The sequence below is a fragment of the Eupeodes corollae genome, chromosome 1 (genome assembly GCF_945859685.1).
Source record: "Eupeodes corollae chromosome 1, idEupCoro1.1, whole genome shotgun sequence".
In the NCBI taxonomy this organism is placed as follows: Eukaryota; Metazoa; Arthropoda; class Insecta; order Diptera; family Syrphidae; genus Eupeodes; species Eupeodes corollae.
Window position 1 is genome coordinate 24,929,953 of NC_079147.1, and position 16,946 is coordinate 24,946,898.

Sequence of the window (16,946 nt, forward strand, 5' to 3'; positions counted from 1 at the left end):
TAATGAATGAAAATGAATAATATTGAATTATAATGACTGATAATGAATTATAATGATGATACTAATAAATTAAATTTTTACCAATGAAAATGAATGAAAATGAATTATACTGGAGCATAATGACAGACGATGAATGATAATAAACTATGACAAATACTGATAAATGAAAGTCAATACTGAAAGATAATGAATGAAAATTAATAAAAATCAATGAATGAATGATAAGGAGTGAAAATGAATGATAATCAAAAATAATCAATGAAAACAAATGATAGTGAATGAAAAAAAATGAAATTAATTGAAACTGAATGATAATGAATTAAAATAATTGACAATAAATTAAAATGAATGATAGTGAATGAAAATAAATGATAATAAATGAAAATGAATAATATTGAATTTTAATGAATGACAAAAGAGCGAAAATGAATGATAATGAATGATGAATGAATAAAACAGCTGATAAATGAATGTTAGTGAATGATAATGAATGTTTATGAATGAAAAATGAATGATAAATGAATGATTATGAATGTTAATGAATAATAAATAAATGATGAATGAATAATAATGGATAATAATGAATTAAATTTTGACCAATGAAAATGAATTATGATGAATGAAACTGAATTATATTGAAGTATAAAGACAGATGATGAATAATAATAAAAAATGATAGAAACTGATGAATGAAAGTGAATAATGAAAGATGATGAATGAAAATGAATAAAAATGAATGGTAAATAATGATAAATGAAAATGAATGATAATGATTAATTATGAATGACAATAAATTATGATGATGAATAATAATGAATTATGATATATACTAATTATAAATAAATAAATAAGCTGGTGCAAAAGTATTTAGAGATTTAGGCCCTAGTGACGGATGTACATCTCGCAACTATTCCTGTGTTATAGAAACCACTTTCGAGGACACGAATTACTTTTGAAAGATTTGTCAATTTGCGAGAAGCAGTTCCCACTAAAAGAAGCTTTAGATAGTGTAGGCAGCAGAGATTTAACCCGAGGCCTCATGACAGTCCTACGCACTAACCATCACGCCAAGAGTACTACTACGATTATGAATCATAATTATTAGTCAAAGTGAATGTTGTTGGTGAATACAAATAAATTATGATGACAATAATGAAGAATTTTGATGTTTAATAGTAAATTAAAATCTAATGATGATGAATAAAAATGAATTTAAATGGGTAACAATGATTTAAAATGAATGATAACTAATAAAAGTGAATTATGATGAAAAATAATATGGAGGAAAGTTCAGAATGAATGATTTATAAATAACAATGAATTATAAATAGCAATGAATTATGATGATGAATTATAATGAATTATGATGAAACATAATATGAAAAAAAGTTCAGAGTGCTGATGTGCTATAATAAATAAAAATGAATTATAAATAATAATGAATTATGATGATGAATGAAAATAAATTATGATGAACAATAATGAAGAAAAGTTAATAATCATGAATAAAAATGAATAATATTGAAGTAAAATGATTTCTAATAAATGATACAGAACAATAAAAGATGATTATGAGTGAATGTTGAATAATAATGAATGATAGAAAATAATAATGAATCATGATTATTGTCATAAATGATAACAAATTATATGAATAAAGATAATTTATTGAAGTTTAAGTACTGAAAAGATAACCAAATTCTATTAAAAACATAATTTCTTGATGTAAGTAAGAGTCTTTCAATATGAGCTTTCATTTTTACTAAGAATGGACCGATATGCGGTTCAACAAGGAATTCAAATTGTGAAAATTCACTGCAAATGCGATGAACATTGTACCGACGAAGGTCCCAAAACTAAAGCACTTTTAAGTCAGCGTGAAGCACCTTCTTGGTCGGTAATAGTAAAATTAATTGGAACATTTGAGTTTTAGGGACAAGTTAGTGATGTGAAAAATTGAAAAGCCATGTCTGGGGAATCCTCGTCCATTCTTCTAACTAGGCATTGCACAAATGCCATAAAACCATACTGTGGCCATTTTGATGAAAATGAAATGGTGATACAATCCCAGCCGTGGCGGCTACTTGGTTAGTAGAGTTACCATTTTTAATGGTATATCTTCTTCTTTGCAATGAACTAAACAGCCTTTGTTTTCTCACAGAAAATAATGGTATTTTTTCGATATCGAAATAAAACTTCTTATTGGAAAACCCTTTTTATTCAATAATGATATATGTGCTGAATATTGCTGAAAAATTAAATATTTCACTTTTATTAAACTTTAACTCTTGAGTTGATTAATTTGATTATTATATTCATCTTTAAATTAAATTTCAAGAACCCAATAATTTACATTTAAAAAGCCTTTATCGACAATGTTAAAAATAAGCCAAAAGTAAATTGAGAGATAATATCTGCAAGACGAACGTCTGAATTGCATTGGCCTTTTTGAAAAAAGGTACATAAAAATACCATCGACTTCTGACAGAAATGAAAACAACACCAACAACAATATCAAATTGCTTATAAGTTGAGATACACAATTGATTATAATAAATCTTTTGATTGTTATGAAAAATGTCAAGTAGTGTAGATTTTTTTCGAAAGCTAATCGGAGCTTGGTTGGCGAAAGTAAATACTTTATAATTGTACTAATTGCAGCTTGTTTTTAAAGTAGAAAAGGTTAAAAAGTCTATGTACTCGAGTTTTTAATTGACTGAATTTTAATTGATTTGGGTTCAAAAAGAAACATTTACGAATCTGAGATACTTCTAAGAAGTTTTTTGAATAAAAGAAGCTCAATTACTAACACTTCAGATAAGTTCTACTTTCGAAGCAAATAAACATACAAAATTGAGGTTTGAATTGTCTGAGGAAGGACTACAGAAGTCTTAAATTCGACCTCAAAACGTTGGAACTTAGTAATTATGTTAATCAAAGTGCACCAGCATTGATTTTGAATAGAGAAATGTACATGAAGACCTAAAAACACTTATTATTTCCGTCTAAGCCTTCGACAATCTAATTGAACTTTTGAATAGTTATATTAATACTTTATTTTTACTGATAGGCCTTCGCAATATTTCAGGTCTTTCAATCTTGTATTGCTATTTTTATTAATTGTGATCTATTGAGACAGACATAAAGTCAATCTTAATATATGTATTTCTGAAAAAGTTCGTCAATATACCCTTGAGACCGATTTTTGACGTGATTTCTATTAAGATTTTTTTCTTTGACGACACTTCACGAATATGAAATTCCTTAGCCAAAAAGTACTAGATACTCCCTTCACATAAATATACTATTGTTTTTCTATGTTTTTCCAAGAATAATAATGAAAATATAATCGGGTACTGAGATTTTTTCTTTGGCGGCACTTCACGAATGTGAAATGCTTTCGCTAAAAAAGTACTTAATACTCCCTTCACAAGAATATACTATTGTTTTTTTACGGTTCTTTCAAGAATAATAATGAAAGTATTATCGGGTACTGAGATTTTTTCTTTGGCCGCACTTCACGAATTTCGAATGCCTTACCTTTATCAATTTTTCACACAATCTTTACATAAATAAAATAATTTATTTCTTAATTTTTTGAAGAAGAATAATAGTGTGATAATGGGCTTATTATACGTACACATGTATAATACACATATTTGTTCTTCGGCCGCACTTCAAGAATATAGAATGATTTACAAAATTCACTCTTCTTTTTCCTACGTGTTTTTTTTGGTTTATATATTTCTCCAAAAAGAACAATAACGTGATAATGGGCGTATTACCAGGTACAGAGATTTTTTCCTCGGCTGCACTTCACGAATGACGAACGCTTTACCCCTCTTCTTCTTATGTATTTTTTCTTTCGTTAAATTAATTTTTCCAAAATGAATAATAACCTTTATCCTTAAGCTTCCTCACTCTAAGATATTACCACATTAGAAGTCTTAAGTGTATAACCTACCCTAAAAATGATATATTTGTTGAAGTTAATTTCACTTAGGTACAATCTTTTGTCTTAAAGCTCCTTTCTTTCAAGTTAATATGCCCCAACTAACTAACCCACAAACCCAGGCTCTTGAAAATCTCTGACAGGTATAAAGTAGATTAACATCCTTGTTTGTGTTTCTAACAACAACTTAGTCTTCCAAAAACCCCTAAAAGAGAAGGCCTATCCTCTCGTCGTCGTCGTGCTAAAATACTAAATCATCATAATTTCAGCACTCAGCACCTTTTTACTCTTTTTCTTACAGTAGTAGTTATAAAGGAGGTTTGTGAATATATATCCTAAGAGAACATCCAAGCACGTAGCCGCAATGCATTTAATTAAACTTTCACTAATCGCCTAAAAGCAAAACTCCCTCCACACCTTCTTCATGTAAAAAAAACTCTGCTCGCAAAGAAACAAAAGTGTGTCCTCCTGATCCCAATCTCAAGACTGGGTCGAGTGAACACTTCTTCTTCTTCTAGAGAAAGACCCAAACCGAACCGAACCAGAGCAAAGCCAGAGCTAGTTGCAGCAGCAGCAAAAGTGGCACCAAGCTACAACGATAAATTACTCTATTAGATTAGCGAACCATTAAATCAACTCTAAAGTAAATTTCTGTCAAGTTTACCAGGAATCTACTTCCAGTGAGTTGACTTTTTGGCTTTTTCTAGCTATAGACTTATATTTTGTTGTTTTGTTTAGTTTTGTGTTGTGCTGTGCCTGGAGGTGTCTTGTATATTTGTATCTGCAGATAGATAGTAGTTTTTGTGGATGTGAGAAATCATCAAGTAAAATGGGAGGCGGTCTCCACGCTTCTTCACTTCTTCAGACTTCTGCCGCCTGCCACACGCGAATGGTGCTACCATTTAAGAGCTCTAGCTCCACTTGGCTTAATACAAACAATTGTTGTTTTTTAACTCTTTTTTTGGAGCAAAGCTACAGAACATAATAAGAAGAGTTTACTTAGTTCTATGTTGCTTTTGCTTTGCTGCTAACTATGGCAGATCTATTTTGCAGCACATTCAAAAATGTACAAGAAAAATAAAACATAGAGTAATGAGAAAATGATAATTTATGACTTTTTATGCTCGAGTTAAAAAAGAAATTCATTTATTTGTTCAGTTGGAATGTTTTTCAACAACACACAAAAGAGTGCAGTATGTCAGAAAAGAAAAAAGCACCGAAGCAAATAAAACATACATTCATAAATTTAAAGAAATTACAACTTTTCCAACTTTTATAGTCGAATATAGAGTCATTATTTTCTTGCATCTACTTTTGATCAGCTTTAAATTGACGGAACTTAACTGATATATCCAAAAATCAACAATAATTGTAGGCATTCTTAATTTTTTCGGTGAGGTTAATTTTAAGTCATACAACTGAAGAGTTTGTTTGTTTGCTTGTTTGAACGGGATTATCTTTGGAACTACTGGTCCGATTTGAAAAATTCTTTCAGTGTTTGATAGCCCATTTATTGAAGATAGGCTATAAGGTAATAGTAACCCCATTGCTCTTATAGGAATGGAGTACCAATAAATTATCTATAATTATATTATAAAACTGAAGAGTAAGTTTGTTTGCTTGTTTGGTCAGGCTTATCTAAGAAACTACTTATCCGATTTAAAAAAAATTCTTTCAGTGTTTGATAGCCCATTTATTGAGGATAGGCTATAGGGTAATAACATCCCCATTACTCTAATATGAACAGAGTACCAATAAAAAATCTATACTTATATATAAAACTGAGAGTTTGTTTGTTTGATCGGGTTTATCTAAGGAACTACTGCTCTGATTTGAACAATTCGTTCAGTATTGGATAGCCCATTTATTGAGGAAAGGCTATAGGGTAATAAAATCCGGATAAAACTTATACGAATGGAGAATCTATAATTATATTATAAAACTGAAGAGTAAGTTTGTTTGCTTGTTTAATCGATCTTATCTAAGGAACTACTGATCTGATTTGAAAAATTCGTTCAGTGTTGGATAGCCCATTTATTGAGGAGAGGCTATAAGGTAATTTAATTCGGATAAAACTATTACGAATGAAGTACCAATAAAAAATCTATATTTATATTATAAAACTGAAGAGTTAGTTTGTTTGCTTGTTTGGTCGGGCTAATGTTAGGAACTACTGATCCGATTTGAAAAATTCCTTCTGGGTTGGATAACCCATTTTTTGAGGAGATGCTATAGGGTAATAAGATCCCGATAAAACTTATACGAAAGGAGTACCAATACATATCTATAATCTTTACTAATATTATTAAAGTGACAAGTTTGTTTGTTTGCTTGTTTGAAGGAGCTAATCTTAGTAACTACTGCTTTAAGAAATTCTTTCTTTCATTAATCTTAATTTTATTTTAGCGTTCTACATTCTTGATGTGCGGCTAAGAAAATAATCGCTTTTTCTAATAGTGCGTCTCAAATTGAGCTCAAGGATAAAGTGATATGTATTTCTGGAAGTTCAAGTATAAATGTAGTACTAATTTAAAGATGGAACGCAACGGGCATAGTTATTAATTAAACGATTTAAAAGGTTTTTCATTTATTCAGAGAAACCGATTAATGGTTAATGCATTGTAAAGAAAAAGGTATCACTTAATCCCAAAGAAAAAAAGTTGTAAAGGTGTTAGAGCCCAAATTCATAGTTTGCAATTGAGATGACTTTTTCAAAAATAAATATGGTCAGGAATCTTGCATAGTTTCGTTACTCCGCCGCCGTCTTATTTCAAGTTAGTACGTCCACAAGAATATCTTCAAGTTCCACTGATAGAAAAACATTCATATTAGCTCCGCAGCCCAATCCATGTACAGTAGAAGTTGCACCACCTTCAGTTAAGGATGGAGAGACTTTAGAAACGATCATTCTCGAATTTCCTTAGTCTTAAAGTTTTCGATGAAAGTATGGATTATTTGTATGTTTTTTTAAGAACTCAGTAACTTGAATATAACGTAACTGGTAATAGATAGGCTTGAATTCTTGATGTTAAAAGTCTCAAAACCTTCATTTTTCTTTAAAATAAGGTTTAAGGTCTAGTTCGAAAGCTAAAAACGAATTGACAAACCTTAGTTTTCATCAATTCTAAAGTCTACAGCAGCGGTTTTGATTGTTTCTGAAAGATGGACACAATTTCGCTTCTTCAGATCACTTACTTTTGCTCAGAGCTCTAAATTTTTAACTATCAGTCGACTGGACTGCAGTCTCACTCTTGCCAACCAAGGTGGTGCCTTACAAACGATATAAAAATATTCTAGTTTTGCGAATTGTGGCTTTAAAGTGAATTTTAACCAATTTAATACGTTGTTAAAGCGTGTTTCGTCTCATTTAAACCAATTGCATCGTTTTATTTATCAAATATTAAAAGATGACAACTTCAAAAGTGACATCAATCAAAATTTTTGAGCTTTTAATAATGCAACCTCTTATTGGAAATTATTAAATTGATATTAAATTTGGTAATGTTGCTAAAATTTAATCAATTTTATAATAATTTTCGATTTAAATAAATTCTGTGCCTTAAAAGTTTAAATTCCTCGATTAATGGACACATAAAATCTATAAAAAGCGTACCTAAATAGTTTTCAATTCAAATTTTCCAAATTTGTGTCGATAATTTTCTAAGTGTCGAAAACCAACATTTGTCTCTTCCCTTCTTCCGTTTTCGTAAATGCCTCCATTCTGCTATACTACTTCTTGTTATTAAAAAATGTTTTTCATGTCATAAGTTGGAAACTTATTTCAAAATCGATCCCTGATTCATCAATTTCACCAATATTTTCTAAATGGGACACTTGGGCGTATACTTGTTTTTTTTTTACTTTTTGTTGCATGCCAAATGTAGATTAAGTAGGATCTTAAACTCATGTTCCGAATCAAAACAAAAAGCTTTTACGACTAATTAAGGCTTAGATGATAGAGAATACTAAAGATTTCGCTACATATTTCGTGTCCAAAAGCTCCTCAACGCTCTGCGCAAAGTATTGGAGCATTTTTCTTCTAACTTCGAGAACAAAAGTTTTTAAAGTAATTTTTATCGAAATTTGCTCCGCTTTTTTGAGAAAAGAAATTACTTCCAAATGAGATGGAGGCAATTTTTGAAAAACCCCAAAACACTAAAATCACTCATCCGAATTTTATTAATTCCATTTCTTCGTTATCAGGAACTTTTATAAATCCCGGGAAACTCTTTTTCTATGGTCTAAGATTTTCCATTTCAGTGAATTCTATGATAGGCTGTTGTTTGATTTTTTGACTCTTGATAACGCTGATGGTTTTTTGAAATATATAGACTACGTAAACTGTTCAAAATGTTCTCTGATCTGGAAAAACTAAATCTTCTTTTAACCATTTCTTGTTATGCTCACTGTTCTTTTGCACAAAAAACACGTTAGTTTCTTTCGAAAAAGGTGATTTCAACATTTTGTACCACCTCACAGAAATTTTGCTATCTCGTATATCTTTTTTGACTACCGACCGCTTCCAAAGAGTTCTCTATGCACATAGGTACGAGTGCTTGTTTTGGCCAAAGCAAGTTCATCTGTCCTTGTCGACGACCGACGACGACGACGGGACTCAAGTGGACCCCCTCCCGGTCAGCCTGCTTTATAATATCGTTCTCTCCAAATCGCATTATTTGCACGCAAATAAAACAAAAAAAAGGGGTTAATATTATCTACGTCATGTAGCTAAATCCTGGTGATAACGTTGGCAATTTAAATAATTAGAAACAGCTTAAATATATCTGTATACAAGCATCCGTGCGTCGCCGTTCACCGTTCACCATTCGCCGTCGCCATCACCATCGTCGTTTGGTTTTTTTTAAGGTGCTTTTGATTTGCAAAGCCATCAGGCCCGCCGCGTGCTCCTTAAGCACGTTTAAGTGCGAGAAAATCGGACTCCCAAACCAAAGCGACTACGACGACTATGCCGATGACGGTGACGACGACGACGCACGGTTACGCGACAAGGCGAAGGAAGTGTTAGGCCAAGTGACTGCGAGCAAGTGGCTGGTGTAGCGTTTGTTGTTCGTTGCAGCGCGCACGTTGTTGTATCCAGCAGCACTCGACAAGAACGTGTAATTATTGCATAAACGTTGTATCTAAGAATTATTAGCTTCGTATCCGAATCCATCCTAAGTCCGCTGGGTTGGGTGGTGGCTATGACGATAGCGATGGCAATGGAAATGAAGGCGCCTGCAGAGGTACGTAAGATAGGTACGAGTATATCGTGGACTCATGGTGTGCATAAAGACTTGCTTTTAAAATAGTGTGTTTTTGGGGTGCTCCTAGCTCCAGAGCTCTTGCAGCTCTATGAAGCTATAAACAGTGGGTAGGTGGACTCATTTGCTTTAATAATACCTGCGAAGGCTGTCTTGTAAATTTTAGATTTATATCCTGGGCGCTGTTTTATTTTTGCATAGCTCTCCTCTGTTGGTATTTAAATTATATTTTTTCCTGTCTTCTTCAGCTTCTAGCTTTTCTTTTATTTTTATTGCGTACAAAGGCTCGTGTCTCGCGATAAAATTGTATAATTAAACAAAATCAAAGAAGAACACACCTTTCCTTCACTCCAATATACAAAAATACCAGTTGAGTAGAGTTGAGGGAATTCCAAGAAGGAAGTATCTTATGATGATAGTGGCTTAGTTCGAGTTTTACGCAAACCTCTTGCTCGTCGTTGTCTCTTCATTCACTTGCAAATAAAACCTTGAGGAATATAATAAATTAAAAGGTCTTACAAAGAGAGTACTTTGGCATACTTGTTGATGATGTGATTAATTTTGAAGCTCCAAACACATCTACAGAGCTTTAACTTGTTAGATATAGAGGAAACGAAGAAGGAAAAATGTGTAATTGATAATTGGTAAACTTAGGTGGCGCCCGGGCAGGGACGCAGCCTTGCGGAAGAAAATGAATAGAATATAGATATAGTGTATAATTGTTGTGAGATCAATGGTGAAGATAAAAGTGGTATAATCTTACAAGAAGCAGGCGTATACAATCGGATGATGATATATTTAATTGAAGGAGTTATATTGAGCAGATAAGAGATATTTGAAAAAAGGAAAGTGTATACGTTAAGTCTTCTTTTCAAATGAACGGGAAGTAAACCTTTGAATGTTGGTTACTTTTAACGATAACTTAGGATTTAATGACGTTATCGATATAATGCGATTTTGTTTTAATTGTTTGGGTTTCAAGCTTGATAGCTTCATGACTTATTTTTAAATGTCCAGTTTTTTGTAAGCTTTTAGAAAGAAATATTTGTTTGATAAAGAATCTCTTGTTAAACTATTGGCTTAAGCTGGCGTTTGTTGAAATATCAACTAACTAAAAATTATAATCCCAACAGTTGGGAAGTTACAACAGTCTTTCTGACCTTGACATTCGTGTGTAGACGTCGGTCTTTGACGTGAAAACAGTCTTAAAAAAAGCTTCTGAAATGATTGTTATTTTTAAAATATTGACAGAAAATACTTATTAAAGTTTAAATTGGATCAAAATGGGTTTGATAAATGCTTTAAAATTATTGGAATAAAATGCCTTGAAAATATTAACGTCAGTTCAACTTAACACGGCAGAATTATATACTTTTTTTATGTCTTTGAACTTAGACAGTTAAAAAGTTTCAGCTCACCATTTCGTTTAGCCATTTTGTGTCAACTTGTTTCTTTCTGAGTTAAACAACTGAAGCTGTTATACAAGGTCTTTGAATAAAGATTTTCGATTTTATACAATTGACAGCGTACACAATGTTAGAAATGGTTTCTAGGTAAGAACTTGACGAAATTGATCTTTTGAAAACTAATCTATTCCTCACAAGAGTTTGAGTTCAGAACACTGGATTCTTAGTCTAATTTTAATAAAAAAAATTGTTATTGTTAGATTGTAATTCGGGTAGTTCGTGTAGTGATAGTAAGTTGGACTGCCAAACCAAACCAGAGCTCTTGGGTCTAAATCCTGCCTGAGTCATCTATGGTTTTTTACGGGTACTGACTCTTGGGAAGAATTGACAAATCCTCCAAGAGTAATTCTTGTAATTAATAGTGCTTAACCGTTCGGACTCGGTTAAAAACTGTAGGTCTCCTCCATCCCTGACAACATTACTCTCACATAGGAATAGTGGAGAGTTGTAAGTCACTAGGTCCTAGTTCTCAATGGACTGTTGCGCTATCTTATTTATTTATTTATTTTAATTTGGGAGTTCGTAACACCTTTAGTAAGTTTGAAATGTTTTCAACTCACAGTTCAGCTCACGGCGGAAATCACGTTTTTTATAAGTTGTCAGTGGAGCTGAGTTGAGCTAAATTGAGCTGAATTGAGCTTAATTTCCCTCATTTAAGTTGGGATTATTTAAGCTGAGTTGAGCTGAATTCAGATGGGTTTAAAAAATTTGATAAGAGTTAACCTACGTCGAGTTGTGCTGACTTGAGCTGAGTTGGGCTAGCTGAAGTTTAGCTGAGATTAGCTGAATTTAAATAAATTCAGATGAGTCAATTCGAGTTGAGTTGTGCTAAATGGAGCTGAGCTAAGTTTTGTTATGCTGAGCTGATCTGAATTGACCCGAATTCAGCTGAAGTTAGTACTGTTTGAGCTAAGTTAAGCTGAATTTAAATAAGTTTAAATAATTCCCTATGCGTTAAGCTGAGCTAAGCTGTGCTGAGTTGAGCTTAGCTGAAGTTTAGCTGAGTTTAGCTGAATTTAGATAAGTTGAGATGATTTCAAGCTGAGTTGAGTTGTGCTAATTGATCTAATTTGAGGTGTTTTGAGTTCAGTTAAGCTGAGCTGAGCTAAATTGAACTAAAGCTAAAGCTGGTATTGTTTGAGCTGATTTGAGCTGAATTTATATAATTTCCGATAGTTTCAGATGAGTTAAGCTGAGTTAAGTTGTGCTGAGTTGTAATGAGCTAAATTGAGCTTAGTTGCTTCTGTGTGAGCTGAGTTAAGATACATTTCGATAATTCTCTATGAGCTAAGCTAAGCTCAATTGTACTAAGTTCAGCTGAATTGGGCTGAATTGAGCGGAGTTGCAATTGTTTGAGCTGAATTTAGATAATTTCAGATAGTTTCAGATGAGTTAAGCTGAGTCTAATTGTGCTGAGTTGTGCTGAGTTGTAATGAGCTGAATTGAGCTTAGTTACTTCTGTGTGAGCTGAAATAAGATAAGTTTCGATAATTCCCCATGAGTTAAGCTAAGCTTAGTTGTACTAAGTTGAGCTGAATTGGGCTGAGTTGAGCGGAGTTGGAATTGTTTCAACTGAATTTATATAATTTCAGATAGTTTCAGATGAGTTAAGCTGAGTTAAGTTGTAATAAGCAGAATTGAGCTTAGTTGATTTTGTGTGAACTGAGTTAAGATAAGTTTCGATAATTCCCCATGAGTTAAGCTAAGCTTAATTGTACTGAGTTAAGCTGAACTGAGCGGAGTTGTTGATTTGAGCTGAATTTAGATAATTTCAGATAGTTTCAGATGATTTGAGTTATACTGAGTTTAGTTGAATTGTGCTGAGTTGAGCTGAGCTAAACTGAATTGAGCTCAGTTGCTATTGTCTTAGATGAGTTTAGCTGAATTTAGATAAGTTTCGATAATTCATTATGAGTTGGAATTGTTAGGGCCGAGTTGAGCTGAATTTTGATTAGTTGAATTATTTGAAATGAGTTAAGCTGAGTAGTTATGAACTGTCAAGTGAACTAGCATACAGAATTAATCTGCTAAAGATAACAAATTTTTAAAAACATTGTAGTGCTATTTAACTTTAAAAAAAAGAAAAGAAAAGTTCACTAAGCTTAGCTTAAATCATAGATTACATTTTAGAAAGTTCTTTTTCAACTTGTTTGCCACTCTGGATTCGTAGTTCATTAACTAGTTTTTGCAGTAATTTGCTTATTTCATTGACCAATACCAATTTTTTATCTTAAAGCCTTTTTTGTTCTTACTTATTTCCTTGACTACCAAACACTTGCTGCCCGGTTGTTCATAAAGCCTTCAAGTTGTTGGAAAACTTATTATTTCAATTCAAGTCCGTGCGGAAACTTCTTAGCAATAGATCTTATTTTTTCTGTAAGCCCTTTTGCCGCTTTGGTTCATTTGCTCGGTAAATTACTAATCTATCCAATTCACTTGTTTTTCTGTAACTCTCAAACTAAGTTCCCTTGTAGCTTTTTTAGTCTCTAATAATCCATAAATAAGTTAAAAATTTATCTAAGTACTACTAAAGTGAAATTTGAATAATTAGTTTCATTTTAAGTTCTTGTGGATACTTTTAAAATCACTCTAAATCTCAAGATTCTTCATTAACTGCAGAAATACCTAGTTCCCTTCTATTTCTCTCAAAATCGTTTATAATGTATCACTTAATTCAAAACTACACTTTTTCAATAGTTCTATAAGTCTTCGGTTATATTTAATAATACAAGTTTGCTTTGAGTTCCTTTTTTGCTATTTTTGAGAACTGTTTCGCAAAATAATTGTATTAAGTAAAACTCTCTAGATCTTAAATATTATTTGCCATTTAGTTCTTCTAATTTTTGCCGGACAGCATAGTGACTTCTTCGTCCAAAATGCGTTTGATCCGTACCTCATTTTCAAGAACTTGCAACTTTCACGATCTTCTGACATTAAATTCTCCTGGAAACTATTAAACTTCTTAACAAATTTTTAGTTAATTCATGACTTCAACCTAAAAGTACTCAAAAGTTATTAATAAACTGCTAAACCCTTAATTTTTTAATAAAAAAAATCAAACGCTTTAATTATCTTAAAAATTAGAATCATCCTTTTGAGGGTTTATTTCCATACATGTAGTTTACTTTTAAGAACATTGCCTTCCCACATTTATTGCTTTCTTAACAACTCCACTAAGGAAATCATAACTGTTGTCTCAACATTACTAATCTCTTTTACAATTATATTCATGTCTTTTTTAAGGAAAAAGGTATTACAAATCGTCACCGTATACAATCCTTGCTATAAAAGAACCTCCTCTGCTATTGTCCTCAACCAAGATTAGAAATTATGATGCGTGTCTTTTTGCCCATTTCCATCCTGAATTTCACACCAAATTTTGTCTTTACATTTTATATTATAAATCTTCCAAACTACAATACCGACATACCTATGGACATATATTTTACCAACAATAACTCAGAACTATATAAGTTATTGTATACATTTATAGTGTAAAAGCTTTTCAAACAACGACCAAAAGCATTCTTTTCAAATTGTCTCTTGTGGTTTCTTAATCAAATTGTTATAAGAAATCCCGCATCCCCCTTCTCTATATCACACCATCATCACAGACATCATCCCTTCCTTCCCATAATTCTATAGTTTCTTTGTCGAAAAAGGCTTTGTTAAGCACTCTATTTGTGATGTATAACCGCCTATATATAGAATCTTGCAACACTACCGCAGTTTATTACCTTTTTATTCAACCCCCATCCCCTTTCCTTCTTCATTCATTCTCGTCATCAGGAGTGTCCCTATATATAACTCTACATTTAATATAAACTGTGCCATTGTAGTCGTTTTTAGAGGTTTTAAGAATAGATAAATTCTGCTTCGTCCTTTTTTGATGTTCCTATATATAGACCTCCCTTTAGCCTGCGTTAAGAAAATGCTCTTCCTTTATGCAATTTGTATATATTCTTCAACTAATTTTAACCGAAGGAGTCTCTTCCTCATTGCTCAGCCTTTTCATTGCAAATTTTCCAATTTTCTTGAATAGTTTTTTTTTTATTTTGTATTGAACCTTTTTTTATTCTTTCTTATTCTCAATTGCAGGTTCCTAACATACCATTGAAAGTACCTCTAGAAAATGGATTACCTGCTGCACGTTCGTTAGCATGTCTGCATCAGAGGCGATTCCTAGAATCACCATCACATCAGGACCAGCAGCAGCAGCAACAACATGAACAGCAGCATCACCTTCATCACCAGGAGGAGTTGGATCTTCTTCAGGAGGAGCAGGAACAACAGCAGCAGCAGCAGCAGGAGCAACATCAGCATTTGCAAAACGAGCCTCAGAACCACAATCTCCAGCAACAACATCAACACCAGCACCAGCCTCAACAACAGCAGCACCAGTCCCATCAGCATCAGCAACAACAACAACTCCACCACCACCAACATCACCATCATCACCACCAACAACAGCAGCACCCCCACCACCACCAGCAGCAGCAGCAGCAGTCTGAGCAACCAGGATTAAAAGGTAAGTCCTTAATTTTCCATTTTTTCGTTTATTTTTATTTTTATTTTCGATTTTGTTGAGCCAAGGATTCGCAGGATATACGAGTACATATCTTCGACACATAAATAAAATAAAAATAAACCAGACGAGGAAGAAGGAGTATTGTATTGATTCCATTTCTAGAGAAAGGATTCGCACCGAGAACAAAAATATTTGATATCCTTCGAAAATCTTAAAATCATCCTGAAACTTAAAATCCCCAATACCAAGACTTCCTCTTTACTTCTTCTTCTGGTCGAACTAGATTTTTTAGCCTGCCATGAGATGCGATATACGATGGTTGTTCCTTGACGCAATTCCCCACTGACATCATCCCCTAAATTTGTACAGACACAAAAATTGTTCACATAATACATACTGTAATGTTGTTGTCATCGTAGTCCTCGTCGTCAACGTTTATCCTTGTTATGGATTTTCTTCCTGTTCTCCATTATATTGCCATGATATAGGTACCAACAAAAAATTGGGGGGGAGGTTGAAGGGAGGTATTCTTGTGACAGGAAGCTTAAAAATAAAATGCAAAAGGATAATGGGGACATTTTGCATGCAATTGCGCACAAATGCATTTCTTGTATTTTGTACAACAATAATATTCCTCTGCATATATAAATGAAACAGGACAATTGTTGGGTGAGAGGATACAAAGGGGGTAAGAGGTATGTAGCAAAAAAGGAGGAACACAGGAAGGATAAACATATACTTATACAACAGTCACCCACAGCAGGATTCAGTGTTCCCATAGAATTCTGTCAGCAGTCCATTGTTATCGGAATATACTAGTTTTCTAGATTATAGTTTGCTGCTCCTGTTCTGCTTCTGAGGACAACTTCACCAACATGAAAAACAACAACAACAATAACAATGAAGTCGACTACGTAAAGGACGAACGTAGAGAACGACGACGTAGAGGATGATGATGATGATGCAAGTATACTAAACAATGCCCTCGATTTGAGTCAGACGCCAACGCATCCTATTAGCGCAACTTTTCTCTTGCTCCCATAATCCTCTCTATATAACAACCCATCCGATCCCCATCAAAGCCCCCTCCCTCCAACACACTTCACCTCACGTTTAAAGAAAAGTTGTACAATTGTATTCTTATAACGAGAGTCAAAGGGGGAGGGGGATGTTGTGGGTTGATGATGTAGGTCTAGAAAATCCAGCTATCACCTCTAACCAAGTATCCTGCGAGCATTATATATCCTTTTATTCAACAATACTTCCATTCATGGAACACTAAATCCTCTTTCAGCTACTTTGATCCTTTTTGGAAAAAAAAAGGTTGAGGAGGGTGGAAGGTAGTGGTTGGTTGAATTGACGCGGGACAAGGAAGTAAAACCCGCCAACACACACACACACAATAACCAGTTCGCTTCACTTAGAGCAAGAAATTGAGGATACACATTTTTAAAAAAAATCGTCTGCAAATAATCTGCACTAAAACCGCTTTTAGAAACTCGCTCTCGCAATTCCCACACAAAAGTGCACCCTACCCATTTCTATTTTCATACCCCCTCCCCCACCTCACATCAAAAATCCCTTTTACACCGAGCTATAAATGTTTGGTAGTAGCTTTACAAAAGCAATCTATATATATAGGAGTATTGCCAAAATGGCTTCCTTTTTGACGCGCTCTGTTTAGCTGACAGGAAAAACAGTTTTAGCTAAAGTTGCCACTATAACGCGCTTCTCGTTCG

The 16,946-nt window shown here is 33.2% G+C and overlaps 1 protein-coding gene across 5 annotated transcripts in view; it reads left to right on the forward strand.

Moving 5' to 3' along the window:
* The window catches only part of LOC129938670 (putative uncharacterized protein DDB_G0271606), a 435,371-nt gene that overhangs the window by 268,361 nt on the left and 150,064 nt on the right, over positions 1–16,946 (forward strand). For all 5 annotated transcript variants that reach the window (XM_056046346.1, XM_056046350.1, XM_056046348.1 and 2 more), the window contains exon 4: positions 14,778–15,207. In XM_056046346.1, coding sequence (XP_055902321.1) covers positions 14,778–15,207 — 430 coding nt within the window. The remainder of the gene's footprint in view (positions 1–14,777; positions 15,208–16,946) is intronic.